Below are 15,851 nucleotides of genomic sequence, written 5' to 3' on the forward strand. Positions count from 1 at the left end.
TCAAACCTTATTTAACATAAACACATAAAAGAAAACTGAGTAAAAAGTTGCAATAAAAACAAAGTTTATTTTAAATTTAAACAAAAATAGGTGGAACAAATTTTTTTTATCATTGTCATTCTCTGTAAACTTATTCACTTTTCCCCGCTCCCATAACTTCCTCAAAACGTCTAAAACTTCATTTTTCTTAATATTCATATACCACTCTCAATCATGATGAACTTAAACTTGAGGATTTAGTTTATATGATTGCCATGTGGTCATTTGTTCTTCGTGTTCAAATATTTGAATGAATTCGTAATTTTCACGTTCTTTTAACTTATACATGTAACTATATGAAAAAAGTTTATCAATATTGCTATCTATTTATTTATTTTTATATAAAAAAGTAGTTCTTACAAATAAAAATTATTTAGTCCAAAATATTTTCAAATCCTTCCTCACGGTAAAGAATTTATGATATGCCATAGAAGTTTGAAATCTTTATCATGTTTTTTTTTCAAATGATAATAAATACACAAAAACCTCATATCTCTTATGCATGTCAAATTTCCAATTGAATTGTCATTTTTTTAACAAAAAGAATGAAAAAAATTTGAACATTTTAAAATATGATGTTAGTTTATGCACAATATTCAAATTTACAACAATCACGATGTTTACGATGCAGATTAAGTACTATATGGTTATTGTTGAATCATTGATAAGTCTTTTTCACATATATACGTCAATCGATGTTCATTCAAATACTCGTATATTGTATATGCATTCAAATGTGTAATTTTCAAATTAATTTATGTTAAGTGTCATTGAAAATTCAAATTTAGAGAAACGTAGGCATGTTACATTAATAGAATATAATTGAAAATATTATACATGCAATCTAGTATCAATAGTAGTAGTTTGATTGAATCATCGAAATTACGATTCTCTATTTTTCACATATTTTACCTTCTATGTATGTGATTTTAAGTAACAAGTTTTGATTTGACAAAAAATGCAATGTGAATTATATACTTAGAGTTTCACTGTAGAGAACAAGACTCAAACTATAATGATCAAAATAGTAATTTGACCTACATAATAAAAGCTCAAGAGCGGCCCTAAGCTGTATGACCTATCAAATTATTGGTCAAGCTCATAGCTAGTTGTTTATCTTTTCATAAAATGACGCGTACAACATACTTTTATCTAAAAGCGTATCAACTTTATTTTATAGATCACGTGAATTAATTTTTTTCCCTCTCATTATTCTATTTTACCATTAAAGTTAATAATATGTATGGAATCAACTGACATTTATCCAATCTACTTGATGTACTAAGAATAGAAACTACTAACATGTTTGTAAGTCATTTTTAAAATAGTTAAAATCAATTTTATCGTTTTTAAAATCATTTTGAAAATTGTTTCAAATCAATCGTAATTAAATAAATATTTTCATAATTATTCTAACCGTTAAAAGTTAGTCACAAACAAATAGACAAGTATATAAAATAAATAAATAAATAAAGTTCAATTATTAACTTAAAACAAGCTCTCTTCCTCTAGAAATAAACATGGGACAACCTTAACCTTGGAGATGGACTTTGGGCCTTGTGGCAAATTTTGATCAACAATTTACGAAAGAAGTTAGAGAAAAGTTAACTAGATAAGACGTTAATTGCTGCAATGAATAATAGTATTGTAACTACCTAAAACGTAACCACTTAGCGGTTTCATGAATTAGTAAGGAACCAATAAGTCTACGACTCTATATAAGCAAATCAAAACCATTCATAAAAAATACGCCCAAAGCACCTGGGACTACTTTTTACTACTCTTTCACTCATCTCGATCCTTTACTAACTTGAACATCAAGAGTACCCATGTACACCACACCCGTATTAGATTGACTTCATTTTTGAAGACATTAAAAAGTTTCAAATTTAATCGTCGATCCATTTTTCCACGTCAACAAAAGAAATTGTAAAGATAATTTTGTATCAAATAGGAGATATAGCAACATAGGGCAAAATCTAGATTCATACTCTCAAATTAATTGTTTGGGCCTTACCTTGTTGGATCTGATTTCGGAAAGCCCATTAGATAAATTGGGCCCATTAAATTTACCTTCGTTAGACACCAAAAGAGATCAATTCCCTTTCTTGAACGCAAATTAAGAATTTCGATTTCCCAATCAATCAAGCGCAAAGCAGAAGCTCCATTTCTCCGCAAAACAAGCTTCAGCTTCAAGATTCTTTGCCGTCTACGTCTCAAGGTTTCGCATGGCCGCCGTAAGCGAACCATCGCCAGTTTCGGAATCGAAGGAGGATGATCTCAATTCTACGTTTCTTGATCTCACCAGCTTTCAGCTCCATGACCTCGACTCTATCGAGTTGCCTTCGAGTTTAACGGAATTGGACCTGACCGCAAATCGACTTACGAATTTGGACCCTCGGATTGGAGAGCTCTCGAACCTGAAGAAGCTCTCTCTTCGTCAGAATCTCATCAATAATGCTGCTGTTGAATCGCTATCTCACTGGAACGCACTGTCAGGTCTCGAGGTATTCAATCGTTCTTCTTCGTTGTGTTCTTGTTTTTTTGAAAATTATTTCAAAATCGACGGGACATTTTTTCGCATTACATTATCAGATAGCTATTTTCGCGTAGTTCTTGCTGTGTGAATGCGTACAGTGAGAGTTTCAAAGCTATATCTATATTCTAATATCGCTCGAGGTGTTCAATCGTTCTTCTTCGTTTAGTTCATGTTTTTGTGAAAATTATTTCAGAATCGACGCAACACTTCTTTGCATTACATTATCACATAGCTATTTTCGGCAGTTTTTGCTGTGTGAATGCGTACAATGAGAGTTTCTAAGCTATATCTATATTCTAATGTCGCTCGGTGACTTTCCACACTTAATCTAAAATGTAACTCGATGATCGTTTAAGTGAAACAAGATCTTTCTGCATTTTTATCTTCGTTGTTTTATAGGAACTTATTCTCAGAGACAATCAAATGACGAAGATACCTGATGCGAGCATATTCAAGAGGCTTTTAGTATTTGATGTTTCTTTCAACGAAATCACTTCGTTACATGGCTTATCGAAGGTCTCCAATACACTGAAGGAACTTTATGTATCTAAGAATGAAGTTACTAAAATGGAAGAGCTAGATCACTTCCTTCAGTTGCAGATTCTTGAGCTTGGTTCCAATAGACTGCGGGTTTGCTCTCTAAATCTTTTGTTAAAAAAATTTCACATATCAATTAGTCTACCATATGAATTTTATCTGTGTTTTCTAGCAAGAGCTGTATTCTTTATATGCAATTAAAGACTCAATGCACATGGTGAATCAAAAAGGCTTTAAAATAATAGTTGATTATTCTCTCCTGAAGAATTAAACAAATAAAACTTTTGTTTATCTCCACTAGTCTTTTTTTCTTTTCGAAGATCTTTGGATAATAATACTGTGATTGAAGTTTCTACCCTGCTTCACAGGTAATGGAGAATATGGAAAACTTAACCAATTTACAAGAGCTATGGTTAGGGCGTAACCGAATTAAGGCAGTAAACCTTTGTGGACTGAAATGTCTCAAGAAAATTAGTCTGCAAAGCAACCGTTTGACTTCAATGACAGGATTTGAGGTATGCTACCTGAAGATGATAGATATTTCTCATTTCAATTTGCAAGATAAACATCCTGGTGCATTCAATCACTGTTGTTCACTCTCAACAACTTTTCTGCTCTTCTCCTAACTCATCAGGACTGTGTTGCTTTGGAAGAACTGTATCTAAGCCATAATGGAATTTCAAAAATTGAAGGTGTTTCAACCTTAGTCAATCTTCGGATATTGGATGTCTCTTCAAATAAGCTAACGAGTGTGAGTGACGTTCAAAATCTGACATGGTATGACAAATTCCCTTGCTCCATGATCCATCTCATTCATCATGCTTATCTTTTCTTGTTGATAATCTGGTTCTCTCATTGGATCAATGTTGGCAGTTTAGAAGATTTATGGCTTAACGACAACCAAATTGAATCACTTGAAACGATCGCTGAGGATGTTGCTGGTTCGAGAGAGAAACTGACAACCATATACCTTGAGAACAATCCATGTGTAAGTTTTCACACTCACATCACTCGTAAACTTTCTGTCAACTTGGTAATCCGATATGACTGCTAGCTTCTGAGCTCTGGATGATTCACTTGTGTGCTGACGTATAGGCTTGTATTCATAACAATTTATTTTTAGTTTTCTGTTTTTAAAGAATAAAACTAATTACCTTAGGGCTGTTGGATAAAATTATTTGTTTAGTTTTCTTCTTTTCAAACACTTTTGAAATTTTAGTAACCTTTTAAAGAAATTGTCAGGAACAAGCCCCCCTATTTTATTTTATTTAAATCAAATTGGTATGAATTTGATTTATTGCTTTTGAAAATTGAGTTTATTAACACTACTTCAGTCTATTAGTTTCTACATTTTGTTGTCTACATGCTATGAGTTCTATTAGCTAGTTTTTGTTTTTGGAAATTGGCAAATAATTCAATTGTTTACATAGGAAATTTTTAAAAAAGATGGTGCCTAAATCATTATCAAATGAGGATACCTTTTTTGTTTTCAAATTTAGCTTGATTTTTTTAAAGCATTGGTTGAAAGTAATAATGATCTTTCTAATTGGCATTTCCTCTAAGTTGTCAAACATATTCAACGTCCTTTCATTGATATATAAACAAAATTTGATGGTCTGTTTGCAGGCGAAGACTTCAAATTATTGTGCCAGACTAAAAGAGATCTTTCCAAACATTCAGCAAATTGATTCAGAGATCTTTACGAAGTTATGAGAGCAAAATGCAGGTTCTCGTGGACAGTCACAATATACAAGTAACATGCCTCCACTATCCATTCTTTCGCTGTTTTAGTTAATTTTAATTTTGCAATTAATATTTTTAAACTTGCTTCCTTATCAATCTTCTAATTTAATTTGCTAAAAAAGATCTGACAGTACGTTCATTAAAATGCACTATACATACTTAAAAGATTCAGTATTATTGGTTAAAACATCATGGGAAGAGTGGAAACCAATTATATTTATTATTTTGTAAAAATGAGTTGATTATATATTGTTCTCCTAATGTTTGAAAACAGAAATGGATACAAAATCTCTTTCACATATAAAACCAATCAAAAGATTGGATAAATCCGTCAAGCGTGAGCATAAGTATGACTCAGCTTACGTGAAATTATACTATTAACCTCGAGTTTCGAGGTTCCATCTAAAATCAAATAGAGTAAATCTGGAAATTGTGTAATATTAAATGAAAAAAACTGACACTTTCTTTATTTGAATACTAAAACCCAACTTTGATCATGATTACTAAACAGACTTAAATCACAATCAAATTAATTGAGTATCTAAATTGTTAATTGTTTTTATTCTTATGGGTAGGTTCAGCAGGTAAATTATGGATAAACTCGATGATGTTTCATGTTAGGAGAGAGGGAGATAACAAGATTAAGGAGGCTTTATCTGCTTGTTGACTTCTGCCCCACTCCCTATTTAAAGGTTCTGTGTTGAATAATTAATACTATTTAACCAAATTTTGCATATTATTTGAGTGAAAAAACTTGTTTGTAAAGTTTGAAATTGGAGAGTCAATAGAAGTTTTGATGTCCTAATTAATTTTGGTCAGTTTCAATTGTTTAATGTCTTATTCTATGCATTGTAAAATTTTGTCTTGAGTGGGCAGCTGAAAGTGACTAATTTGTCCCTCCGTACCCAAAGGAAAACAGGAGCAGCAGCAGTAAAACCAAGGGCAGAACCGAACAAGTGTTCTACGAATGCTGTCGAATGTGACAATGCAAACCTACCTTGGTCTTGCTCTTGCTCAGGTGAATGCTCTATATTCACTAACGTACAAATGTTCTTTCATTATTCATTGAGATTATAATCAGCAGTTTTAGTAATAACTTTAATAATTATTATAATAATCTTATTTTAATACTTAAAACTATGCTCATGAATTTTCTCAAAGTAAATAACATTAGGGGAAAAGGATTGATTTTACTTTTTTTTTTTAAAATGCCCCAACATTATGTTTCATTTTTCTGAAAATTTATTTAAACACGGCTTTTTTTTTTTTTTTGGAAAAGTTATTAAAATAACACTTCACATTTGTGTGACTAATTTATTTATCTTGGTTGTGTCTGTCTGAGTAGTTTTTTAAATTAAACGAATAGCTATGTATTGAGTTAGTGTTTTTTATTTTAAGGAAGAACTGCCAAATTATTTGATAAAATATTTATAAATATTTTACTTTAATTTTTTCTATTTTTAAACATGTCGCTATCTTTAAAGTAAAATTTTTAGAACTTTTTTTAATCTTTTAAATGGTTAAAGTCAATTTATCACTTTTAAAATGGCATCAAAATGCTTTTTTATTCTATCTAAAGTTGTAAAATATATGTTAATTTTGAATAATTAAATAATGTGATTATTTTTAGCCATTTCTATAACTTTTAAAAGCTTGAGTTTATTTCGATGATATAAAATATGTATTCAAGGTTGTGAAACTAAACAAAAAAGATATTTGATTTCTTCAAGGATTATATAATTTATCTATATGTTAATTTTGAATAATTAAAAAATGTGACTATTTTTATCCATTTCTATAACTTTTAAAATCTTGAGTTATTTTGATGATATAAAATATGTATTCAACGTTGTGAAACTAAATAAAAAAGATATTTCATTTCTTCAAAGATTATATGCTTTATCTCACCCTTCTTCCTTTTCATATTTTCATCGATCATAATTTCTTAAACTTGATTGTTAATGCATATTTATTCTTCCTCAAAAAGTTGCCAAAAAAAAAAAAATAATAATAAATTTGAGGGCTCTTCTTCATGATGCACAATTAAATACTATTGATAATTGGTGGACTCTTAAATCTACCATTTACCTAGCGAAGAATTAAAGATAATAAGTATTTTAAAAATAAGGGCTCATTTATATATGTTCGATATTTCATTTTTGTTTTTTGCAATTTAAAATTAAAAAGATAAGTGATGTAGCAATTAGTTAACCTTTTCTTTTCGCTTTCTTTAAAAAGATGCTTATACTTTAAAGTTCTGAATGAAAAAAAAAATACATTTTTTTTAGAAAAAAGAAAACAAAATGATTAGTCAAACATAAGCAAATTTTTTAATAACAAATGAAAAAAAAACAAATAGTTACTAAACATAATCTTTGAAATAAACGTACTTAGTAACTAAAAATGGTCTAGTATAACAATTTCAGATTTCTGTTTTTCAAATGTACATTTTGTTTATTAAAAACAGAAAACTAAATTCGTTGTAACACATGGTTTTTGTTTTAAAAACAAAAACGAAAACTGAAATAGATACCGTACAAAATTTATAAAACATTTTAAGATATCATATGGAGTAGTTTTAGTTATCAAATAACATTCATTTTGTTCACAATTAAATACTATTAACTTATTTACTAATCAATTTTTATTCGGACAAAAATGTTAAATAAAATAAAACTTGAATGAGTTATGAAAATTTTGATTGATATTAATAGTATCAATTTTTTTTTTTTTGCTATATATAAAAATGTCTCAAAATTATATAATCTGAAATAATTAAGAAGAAACATAATTTAAAGGATTCAACGTGTCTTAGAAAATTTAAAACTAAAATTGTGATCAAATGAGTTATTGTAACGTGATGAATAAAAAAGAGAAGAAAAGGTTCAATGAAAAATACGTTAGTTGAGTGAAGACAATAAAAGTTAGGTGAAAGAAAACAGCTTAAAATCATATTTCGGTAAAAATTAAATGTTAAAAATAAATCAAAATCGAGTTTCCGCAATGAGACCTAAAAGTTTTTTATGTTCTTTAAAATTCTCACATTTCCAAGAAAAAGAAAAATAGTGTTTTAAGGTTTTGTTACAACAAAAACCAAGGAGGTTAAATATCAGTCAAACAATTTATAGTTTAAAAATTATGAAACAGAACAAAATGCAGCAATTATATATATATGTTCTAACCATAACATTCAACGTAAATTCTTTTTTGTAAAGGTATGGTCGAATGGGAATACCTGGCTGGATCTTCGCCGTTGATCTCCTGGTTTATTAATTTTATAACTTTGTGATGGGTGGGTGGGTTGTAACAAATCATCCATCGTTTCTTTGCTTCGTTACTTTGCTAAAAACAAAAGGTTTTGGTCAATAAAGAGCAATACAAACAGAAAAAAGATCACCCGAATCTGCTTTTCATTTTTCTTTTCCTTCATGGACGTAGCGGTTGAAGGGATTTCTCTGTTGATCCAATTCGTCATTGACGAACAAAAAACTGATCGACACTGAAGATAACAAGCTGTCCCCTAAAGAAAGAGTTGGTTCATTAAAATGCACAAAAAGGATAGACAGTAGTTGATCAGCAATCATAAAACAGATATTCATATCTAAATCCTAGGTGGAATCGTTGAAAAGAAAAAGATTTATAGCATCAAGATTCAAGTAATAGTGTGCTTAAATAAGAAATTTAAAGGATGACCATATTTGCGAGCGGAATTTTGATTGAAACGAATTATCAATTTGAATGAAATTTTCAATGAAATAAGGGAAAATAAGGCATATTGACCAAAAATTTGTATGTATTTAACAATAGTAAATGACGTGGAGAGGTTTTCTTTAGTTGCAATTTCAAACCCCGAAAAGAAGATGCATACACTAATTCATCCTTCTGGAAAAATACAAAACGCATGCAAATACATGGGACTGTAAGGGGGGGTATCGCAATACCAAAAACGAAAATCATACACAGAAATTTCAATTAAAAAAACCAAATTCCAAAAAGAACAATATACATTTTTCCTTTCATAAGTGTTTCAAAAACTATTTAAAATTAGAATTCTCTTCAAATTGTTGGATAAAAATTGAGACTGGTGTAGTGATGACTTGGAACACAGTATAAAAGTAGTTGGGCACTAATTTTTATTCTACGTCACTACCAATTTTCATCCGACTTCCTACGATATGGTAAGACCAATGTGATATTGCAATTTTCTAAAGAAGTTTATTTATTTATTTTTTTTTTGAAAAAAATTATGGGCAAAAGTAACAAACTGAAACGGAAACGGAAACGGAAACGGAAATGAGAAAAAAACAACGATGCTAAACAGAGAAGAAATAACTTAAACTTAATCAAGTTGGACCAACTCAAGAAAATATAGTGCTGATTCATCAGTTAATAAGAATACCAACGGAATATGTTAAAGAAGGAATATCAAGTAAAAGTGTCACCTGAAGGCATCTAAAATATATGTGGAAAATTTGGCCCCATTTTCTTCGAAAAAGTATCCTCCTGATCGGGATGCCAAGTTTTCCACATGTCGCAAAGAGAAATTCAATCCAAATGAATGAGAGATCTTCGAGAAAAATCTGGAATAAAATAGCAATATATTAAAAGCGCAAACAAACGAATACTGTATGTTACTCACAGTTTAGAAGCGGTTTGTGTTGCCACTTGAAAATTAAAGAAACAAATCGTAATATAAAACTGATTGGATTTGTACCTCTCCTAATGCCCTCTTTCAAATCCAATGCGAGTTCTACCTGAGCCACCATCGTAGCCATCTCGCGTCGATGAGCCACCACTGGCTCTCATTGTCCCACCACTGCCAACTTTATCCATAGCTTTCTTACCTTTCTTCACTTCAGTCAAGAACTGATCGAGTCCAAATGGATCGGCTTCTTCAACTTCTCTTTCAAACTCAACTGGTCGGTCTCTAGGTCCGGACCTTTCTGATGTGCCTGAGAATGACTTGTCTGGTTTGAAGCGATCTGTTTTCGTAATCTTGTCTAGCTGTTCATCAGCACCACCGTACATGTCGGAATCGGCATCTTTTTTAGGTCTGTAAAGGGTTGAGAGAGTGGGTTGAGCAGTAAATAAACCCCTGTCGTATATATTGTACTGGTCGTCGTTGGCAAATCCCGAGTCCATTCCTTTATCTTGGTTAAATAGCCTTTGATCATACATAACTTCTCCTTCTCTACCTGCTCCAGTAGAAGCCATACCAAGTGCAACTTTCTCACTAATATCGCGATCTCTATCTCTTGTAATCTTGCTCTTCTTTCCCATTGCTGCATCTTTCGCCTCCAACCTTCTTTCCCTTTCCCTCTCTCGACGTCGTTCCTCACGAATCTTCTCACGCTGCAACCGCTCTTCCCTTTCTTCCCTTGATTCCTTTGGTAAATCCTTTTCTTTTTCTCTAACACGCTCGAACTCCACGCTTATTTCAGAAGTATCTCTATCAACAGTGCTCCTCTCAGATGAATAATGAACTGCAGAAGGAGGCGCAGCACCAGTTCTCTCAGACCGAGCCTTTTGAGCTAAGGCTCGAAGCTCCAACTCCTTCTTCTCCTTTTGCTTCATAAGCATTTCTTTCTGAACCTTAGATCTCATTGCAACTGCTTCTCTAGCTTTCTGTTCTGCAACATATAAAGCTTCGGATAGCTTGGCAAAATTATCGTTGATTTGCACCTCTTGAAGGCCTCTTCCATCAGCTGCAAGCCGCTTGTCAAGTGGAATTGTGTAACCTTTTGGATTCTTCCAATTTGAAATACAAGGCGGTATCTTCCAATCCTGTTGATCCTTCACGGTGACAGGACGAGGAGGGGAATGCATGACTGGCACAGGAGGAGACCCAGAAGCTTTAGGAACACGCTTATGCTTGAACTTTGGAGGCTCAAGTGGATCGACAGGCATTTCCACCATTCTAATGATTCTCTCCTTGGCGCCTGAATTAAAAGCTGCTGCTTGCTGAGACGGTTTATACTTAATAAATTTTGAATCTGAAGATTGCTTGGCTACATTTTTAGGCTGAGCTGCACTCAATCTCACATTCACTATCTTTTCAAGTGCAGACTTTGTTTCCTCTGTTGTTTCGTCAATCTCTTTCTGCAGATCTTCACCTTCATCACTCTCTTCATCATTTTTCAAGATCTTTGGAATGAGGTCTTTGTGTTGTGAATAAACGATCTTTTTAGAATTTTCATTCTGTTTGACAATAGCATCATATGCAACATTTCCATGAGCATCCACCGTAACAGGAAGGATCTTCGATCCAGGCTTTGATGATTTGTCTCTACCCATGTCAAGTGGGTATTGAGCAATGTGAATCTCTGGGAAAGCACCACCATCTCCAAAATCCTCTACTCTCCGTGGAACAAAGCCACTACGCTTCAAGTAAGGCGGCACGGGATTGGCCTTTACAACAGAAGTTTGCTCTGCTTCGGATGAACTAAACCGCTGCTTGAACCATGGATCATTTGAGTGATCATAGTGTGTCACAGTTGTTGACTTTACAGCAGGAAGAAGGTCTTTCAGAGTTGCCATAATTGTTGGCTACCTAATCTCCCTGCGAAACATATGAAAGATCAACTTAACACACACCTTTACCTAAAATATAATACAGACTAGAGTTATTTGTCACAGAAATATGGATGAAATTAAAGAAAAACCATCGAACTCTGACCAAAGTATAACATAAAGAAGCTGAAATGTTCCCAGAACAATAAGTTTCAATTTATAGAGGAAAGGGGGGAAAAGGTTGTTTCTAGTTGCCCGCAAAACAGGCGAAACTACGTTGGGAGCTAAATTTATTTCAGGAAATACTACCTTAACCGCAACATTTTTTGGCATTTCCAACGTAATTTAAGTTATTTAATATTTGCATAGAATGTTTCAATCAACTGTTTCCAATGTGGGGCATGTATAAATACCTTCGAATTAAAAGTGTTTTGGTACTGAGTAGAAGAACCCTAAGGGTTAGTCTGCTAAGAACAATCCAATAGCCATTTCAAATAACCATTTGCATCCAGCGCGATGCTGATATTATAAACAAAAACCACAAAAGAAGAGCAAAGTTATCAACTAGAACTACCAAATCGATTCACCTTCAAAGAAATCCAAAACTTGGAATAAGTGTGGCAATGGGAGTTGTGACTACAAACTTGAAAGTCACCTAACTAGTTCAAATTTTGGATCCGTATAATACTACCAATTTCTGAGAATTGTTAATCCAGTAATATTTAGTTACACTCTACAGTACCAAGCAAATTAACTAGTACATTAAATTTAAAATCAAGATAATCAAGTACAGTGTCCAATAAACACCAGAAACCCTTAGCAGAACTTTCAGTGTTCAGCTTAAGTGCTTAACAATTCCAAATTCCAAATTCTAAATAGAAGAAATGATTTAAAGCATAAGTAATTACAATTCTCGCCAATAGATACAAGAATAACACCATCAATATTAAACTCAAAGAATTCGAAATTATACAGAAATCATATTTTACCAAGACTGGAGTACGATACGAACAGATCATCTGAGTGCTAAAATGTGAAGCAACAGACACGAAATAACATGTAACATATAAAATTGAGATCATCACCGTTGGAGGGAAGAAAAATGCAATGAATATTCTACAAAATAACTACTCAAGAGAGATCATTCTCGATTGACTCAAAAATAATAATACGTTTTCAGAATGCTAAAAGAAGCTTTCCGTTCTAGACGAACGTGAAGCAAGAGCAAAGAAGCAGCTAATAGCATAATAAATCGATTCTGACCAACGGAGACAAGAATAACACCATCAATATTCAACTCAATGACTTCGTATTTACAGAGAAATCACTCTTTACCATATCTAAAGAACGAACGGATCATCTGAGTGCTAAAGTATGAAGCAAGAGAGAAGAAATAACTTGTAGCATTTAAATTTTTTTTTTGATAAGAAACTTGTAGCATTTAAATTGAGATCCTCCATTGGAGAAAAGAAAAACACGACGAATATCCTACAAAATGACTATTCTAGAGAGATCATTCTCGATGAACTCTAAAATAACTAAAATAACGATACATCTCCAGAATACTAAAATAAGCTCTTCGTTTCATACGAACATGAAGCAAGAATAATTAAGCAGCAAATAGCATAGTAAATTACGATTCTCACCAATGGAGACAAAAATAAAATCATCGATATTTAACTTAATGACTCCATATTTATAGAGAAATCATTCTTTACCAAATCTGAAGTACGAATAGAATATCCGAGCACTACAGTATGAAGGATGAGAGAAGAAAAACGCAATTAATATGCTACAAAATGACTATTCATAGAGAAATCATTCTCGATGAACTATAAAATAACAATACGTCTTCAGAATACTAAAATAAGCTCTCCGTTCCAGACGAACATGAAGCAAGAGCAAATAAGCAGCTAAGAGCATAATAAATAACGATTCTCACCAACGAAGACAATAATAACACTATCAAGTTAAAGATTCTAGGTTAAAATGCATCAACTGCTAAGAAAACGAACCTCTAAGATACTATGATAGAAGTGGAAACCGAATTAGTTGCTGCAACTAGGAAATAGACGCCGAAACACGTAATAGTCGACGATCTCCGTCAAGAAGAACGGTGAGATTCTGGCTTCCGGCTATTGGCCTCGGTTGAGAAGAAAGAAAGCGAGTTGAGGTTGCTGAGAGTCGAAAAAGAATAAGGAGTGATTTTGATTCGATGATCGTCAGTGAGAAGTCGGGCTCGCTGAGACGAAAAAATGACTTGGTCAGGGGGCAGGCGCTATATATATAGCAATTTTACGCGCGCCCTAGAGCTGTAAATTCTCATTATTACCCTTTCCTTCATTTCATTTTTCACTTTTTTTTCTGTTTACAATTAACAATACATGGAGCAACCATAGTAATCAATTTTTATCGACCTGTCAATATGATACTTTTTTGTTTTGATACTGTTATCAAAGATGAACTGATATTTTCCCTATATCTAAAAAATTTCACTAAACACTCCAAGTATTAGAACTTTGGTACTTTCGTCAACATCGTTATTTTAAACCATGCAGACAAGCTTTACATGTAAATATAGTTTTTATGTGGCTTTTAAATTTAAAGAATGTCATACACTTTAACAATTGGAATAGTTATAAATATAGTAATTAGATTCAAAATAATTAATAATATAGCCACATTTTAAAAAATTTACATATATAATAAAATCTATTAGTGCAAGAATATATTGTAAATATTAGTTTATCATCGATAGACCATACGAATCTATGTTGATAGAGTTTACTACATTTATAATTTATCGTAGAATGTTAGCTATTTACTTACTAATTATTTAAAATTTTGCTATCTATTGTAATTGCTCTAATTGGTAGTCCGAAATTCCAATGGGCTGGCCCAACATAACAATATTCTCTTTCCATTGTGCAAGCCCCAAAACAGCATAATTCCAACTTGTATGGCTCTTTTATATCCATTGGAAATGGACCGCCAAAGCCGATCACATCCAATAGGGCTTCAACTCTCTTTATCTTTTATCGTTTCTTCAAACTTTATGGGGGAAGAAAGGAATTTAAACAAATAACTAACTCAGTAGTCAATAGTATATACATGAATTAGTTGAGCTAGTTTAACATAAACCCACACGTACATATATGTGAATGTAATCGACAATATAGGTCAATTTCATGAATATTGGAAGAATATTGTTGATTAGAATAGTCAAGTTAATCAGTTCTACGTACCAAAGTAGACACAACCAACACCTCTTTCTAAACTATGGTGGACTAGTCGATCTTCTCGATGTATATGATAAATATATCAATAATTACAAATCAATGATCATTAAACAACCACTCAATGTCAAATTCCTATAAAAGATGATCAATAAATACTCTAAACTAATAATTTCAAATTATATTTAAAACACTTTTTGGTAGTAGTGTTTTTATGTTTTGTTCTTCTTTTAGTATATGATGATTGGTGTGGTTGTTAGAGATAAATGACAAGAGTTGGTTCATGGAAATCATCTCAAGGTTAAATACCCAAATGTCATGTCAGAGTTGATCGCCAAGTGTGGTATTTAGTGAAGTTCGTTGCTTGAAGTGAGTCAAAATTTGATCGTTAAAACTCAATATTACCTACATTTAAAGTAATTGGTAGGTCAAATATTAAGTTGGTTATATTTAACAAGTCAACTTAACTTATGTCACTGAACCAAACACCCTCTAATTAAGATAAAACATACACATAAAAAATCATATTCTAATATATCTCTCGCCAACATGTACATAGTTCAGTAACAACTAATGTTATTCATTAATTCTTTTCATACAGTCAAAAGTTTCTCATACTCCACATTCATTGCAATTGAAAAAGATTCACTCTCCATCTACGTTGTGTTAATGGTTTGTTTTTTCCTAAAAAAATCTTAATTTCTTTCTTACGTTGGAATTTTGATTTATTTTCCAAATAAAAATGTGGAGTCACTATTTAAAAAAAACAAACAAACACGTGCGCCAAGGTAGTGACACGTGCGACACCATCTAAAACCAAAAAATTCCCTTTGAATCCCAACATATGAGGACGCCGCAAATCCAGGGGTCCCTACGCGCTGCTTCACTGTAAAAACACCACACCACCAACCAATCCTATACCGACACCTCTCCAACTCACAGTCAAACTTTTGACTTTCTAGCCCCCATCGCCCAACCTCACCACCCCAAAATCAGTCTATTTCTCTTATTGTCACCCAGATGTGACCCTAGATATCTGACGGCAAAACCATGGACAAGGGTCCTTTTTGGTTTGTCACGTAGACAAACAAATTACGAGTTAACGAAACGCGAGCTGTGTCGGCACATTCCTATTGGTCCGTCTGGTGGAAGCCAACGAGGCAGGTGTCACCGTCAAGAGTCGCCATATTTTATATTATACATATATATGCATGTCATGGCTAATCAAGTTGGTGACAGTAATTAAC

The 15,851-nt window shown here is 32.5% G+C and overlaps 2 protein-coding genes across 9 annotated transcripts; one reads left to right on the forward strand and one right to left on the reverse strand.

Moving 5' to 3' along the window:
- The first annotated feature begins 2,133 nt into the window (after positions 1–2,133).
- On the forward strand, positions 2,134–8,254 carry LOC101211583 (protein phosphatase 1 regulatory inhibitor subunit PPP1R7 homolog). 6 transcript variants are annotated; one of them, XR_004214413.1, is made up of 9 exons: positions 2,134–2,546; positions 2,978–3,208; positions 3,484–3,630; positions 3,750–3,892; positions 3,989–4,103; positions 4,742–4,868; positions 5,434–5,550; positions 5,770–5,876; positions 8,074–8,254. XR_004214413.1 is itself a non-coding variant. In XM_004139307.3 (7 exons), the coding sequence occupies exons 1-6, from the start codon at positions 2,268–2,270 to the stop codon at positions 4,826–4,828; spliced, it is 1,002 nt and encodes a 333-aa protein (XP_004139355.1). In that variant the 5' UTR covers positions 2,134–2,267; the 3' UTR covers positions 4,829–4,868; positions 5,434–5,715. The 6 variants fall into 6 exon arrangements, 1 of the variants encoding a protein (XP_004139355.1); XR_004214414.1 differs by having other exon boundaries at positions 5,778–5,876; XR_968617.2 differs by lacking the exon at positions 8,074–8,254 and having other exon boundaries at positions 5,735–5,995.
- Positions 7,995–13,617, reverse strand: LOC101211333 (SNW/SKI-interacting protein). Of its 3 annotated transcripts, none has more exons than XR_004214410.1 (4): positions 13,384–13,617; positions 9,573–11,417; positions 9,301–9,438; positions 7,995–8,371 (listed from the first exon to the last, which is right to left on the reverse strand). XR_004214410.1 is itself a non-coding variant. In XM_031880814.1 (3 exons), exon 2 carries the CDS (start codon positions 11,393–11,395, stop codon positions 9,578–9,580), a length of 1,818 nt encoding a protein of 605 aa, XP_031736674.1. In that variant the 5' UTR covers positions 11,396–11,417; positions 13,384–13,617; the 3' UTR covers positions 9,173–9,438; positions 9,573–9,577. The 3 variants fall into 3 exon arrangements, 1 of the variants encoding a protein (XP_031736674.1); XR_004214409.1 differs by having other exon boundaries at positions 7,995–8,378; XM_031880814.1 differs by lacking the exon at positions 7,995–8,371 and having other exon boundaries at positions 9,173–9,438.
- Positions 13,618–15,851: the final 2,234 nt, after the last annotated feature.

This window comes from Cucumis sativus, chromosome 2, assembly GCF_000004075.3.
Source record: "Cucumis sativus cultivar 9930 chromosome 2, Cucumber_9930_V3, whole genome shotgun sequence".
Taxonomy (NCBI): Eukaryota; Viridiplantae; Streptophyta; class Magnoliopsida; order Cucurbitales; family Cucurbitaceae; genus Cucumis; species Cucumis sativus.

What these genes read in the sequence shown, in the direction of transcription:
- LOC101211583 (XM_004139307.3), top strand. Translation starts at nt 2,268, where the DNA reads ATGGCCGCCGTAAGCGAACCATCGCCAGTTTCGGAATCGAAGGAGGAT. An exon ending in CTTCAATGACAGGATTTGAG is followed by an intron (nt 3,631 to 3,749) that starts GTATGCTACCTG and finishes CTAACTCATCAG; the next exon opens with GACTGTGTTGCTTTGGAAGA. An exon ending in ACCTTGAGAACAATCCATGT is followed by an intron (nt 4,104 to 4,741) that starts GTAAGTTTTCAC and finishes GTCTGTTTGCAG; the next exon opens with GCGAAGACTTCAAATTATTG.
- LOC101211333 (XM_031880814.1), bottom strand. Translation starts at nt 11,395, where the DNA reads ATGGCAACTCTGAAAGACCTTCTTCCTGCTGTAAAGTCAACAACTGTG.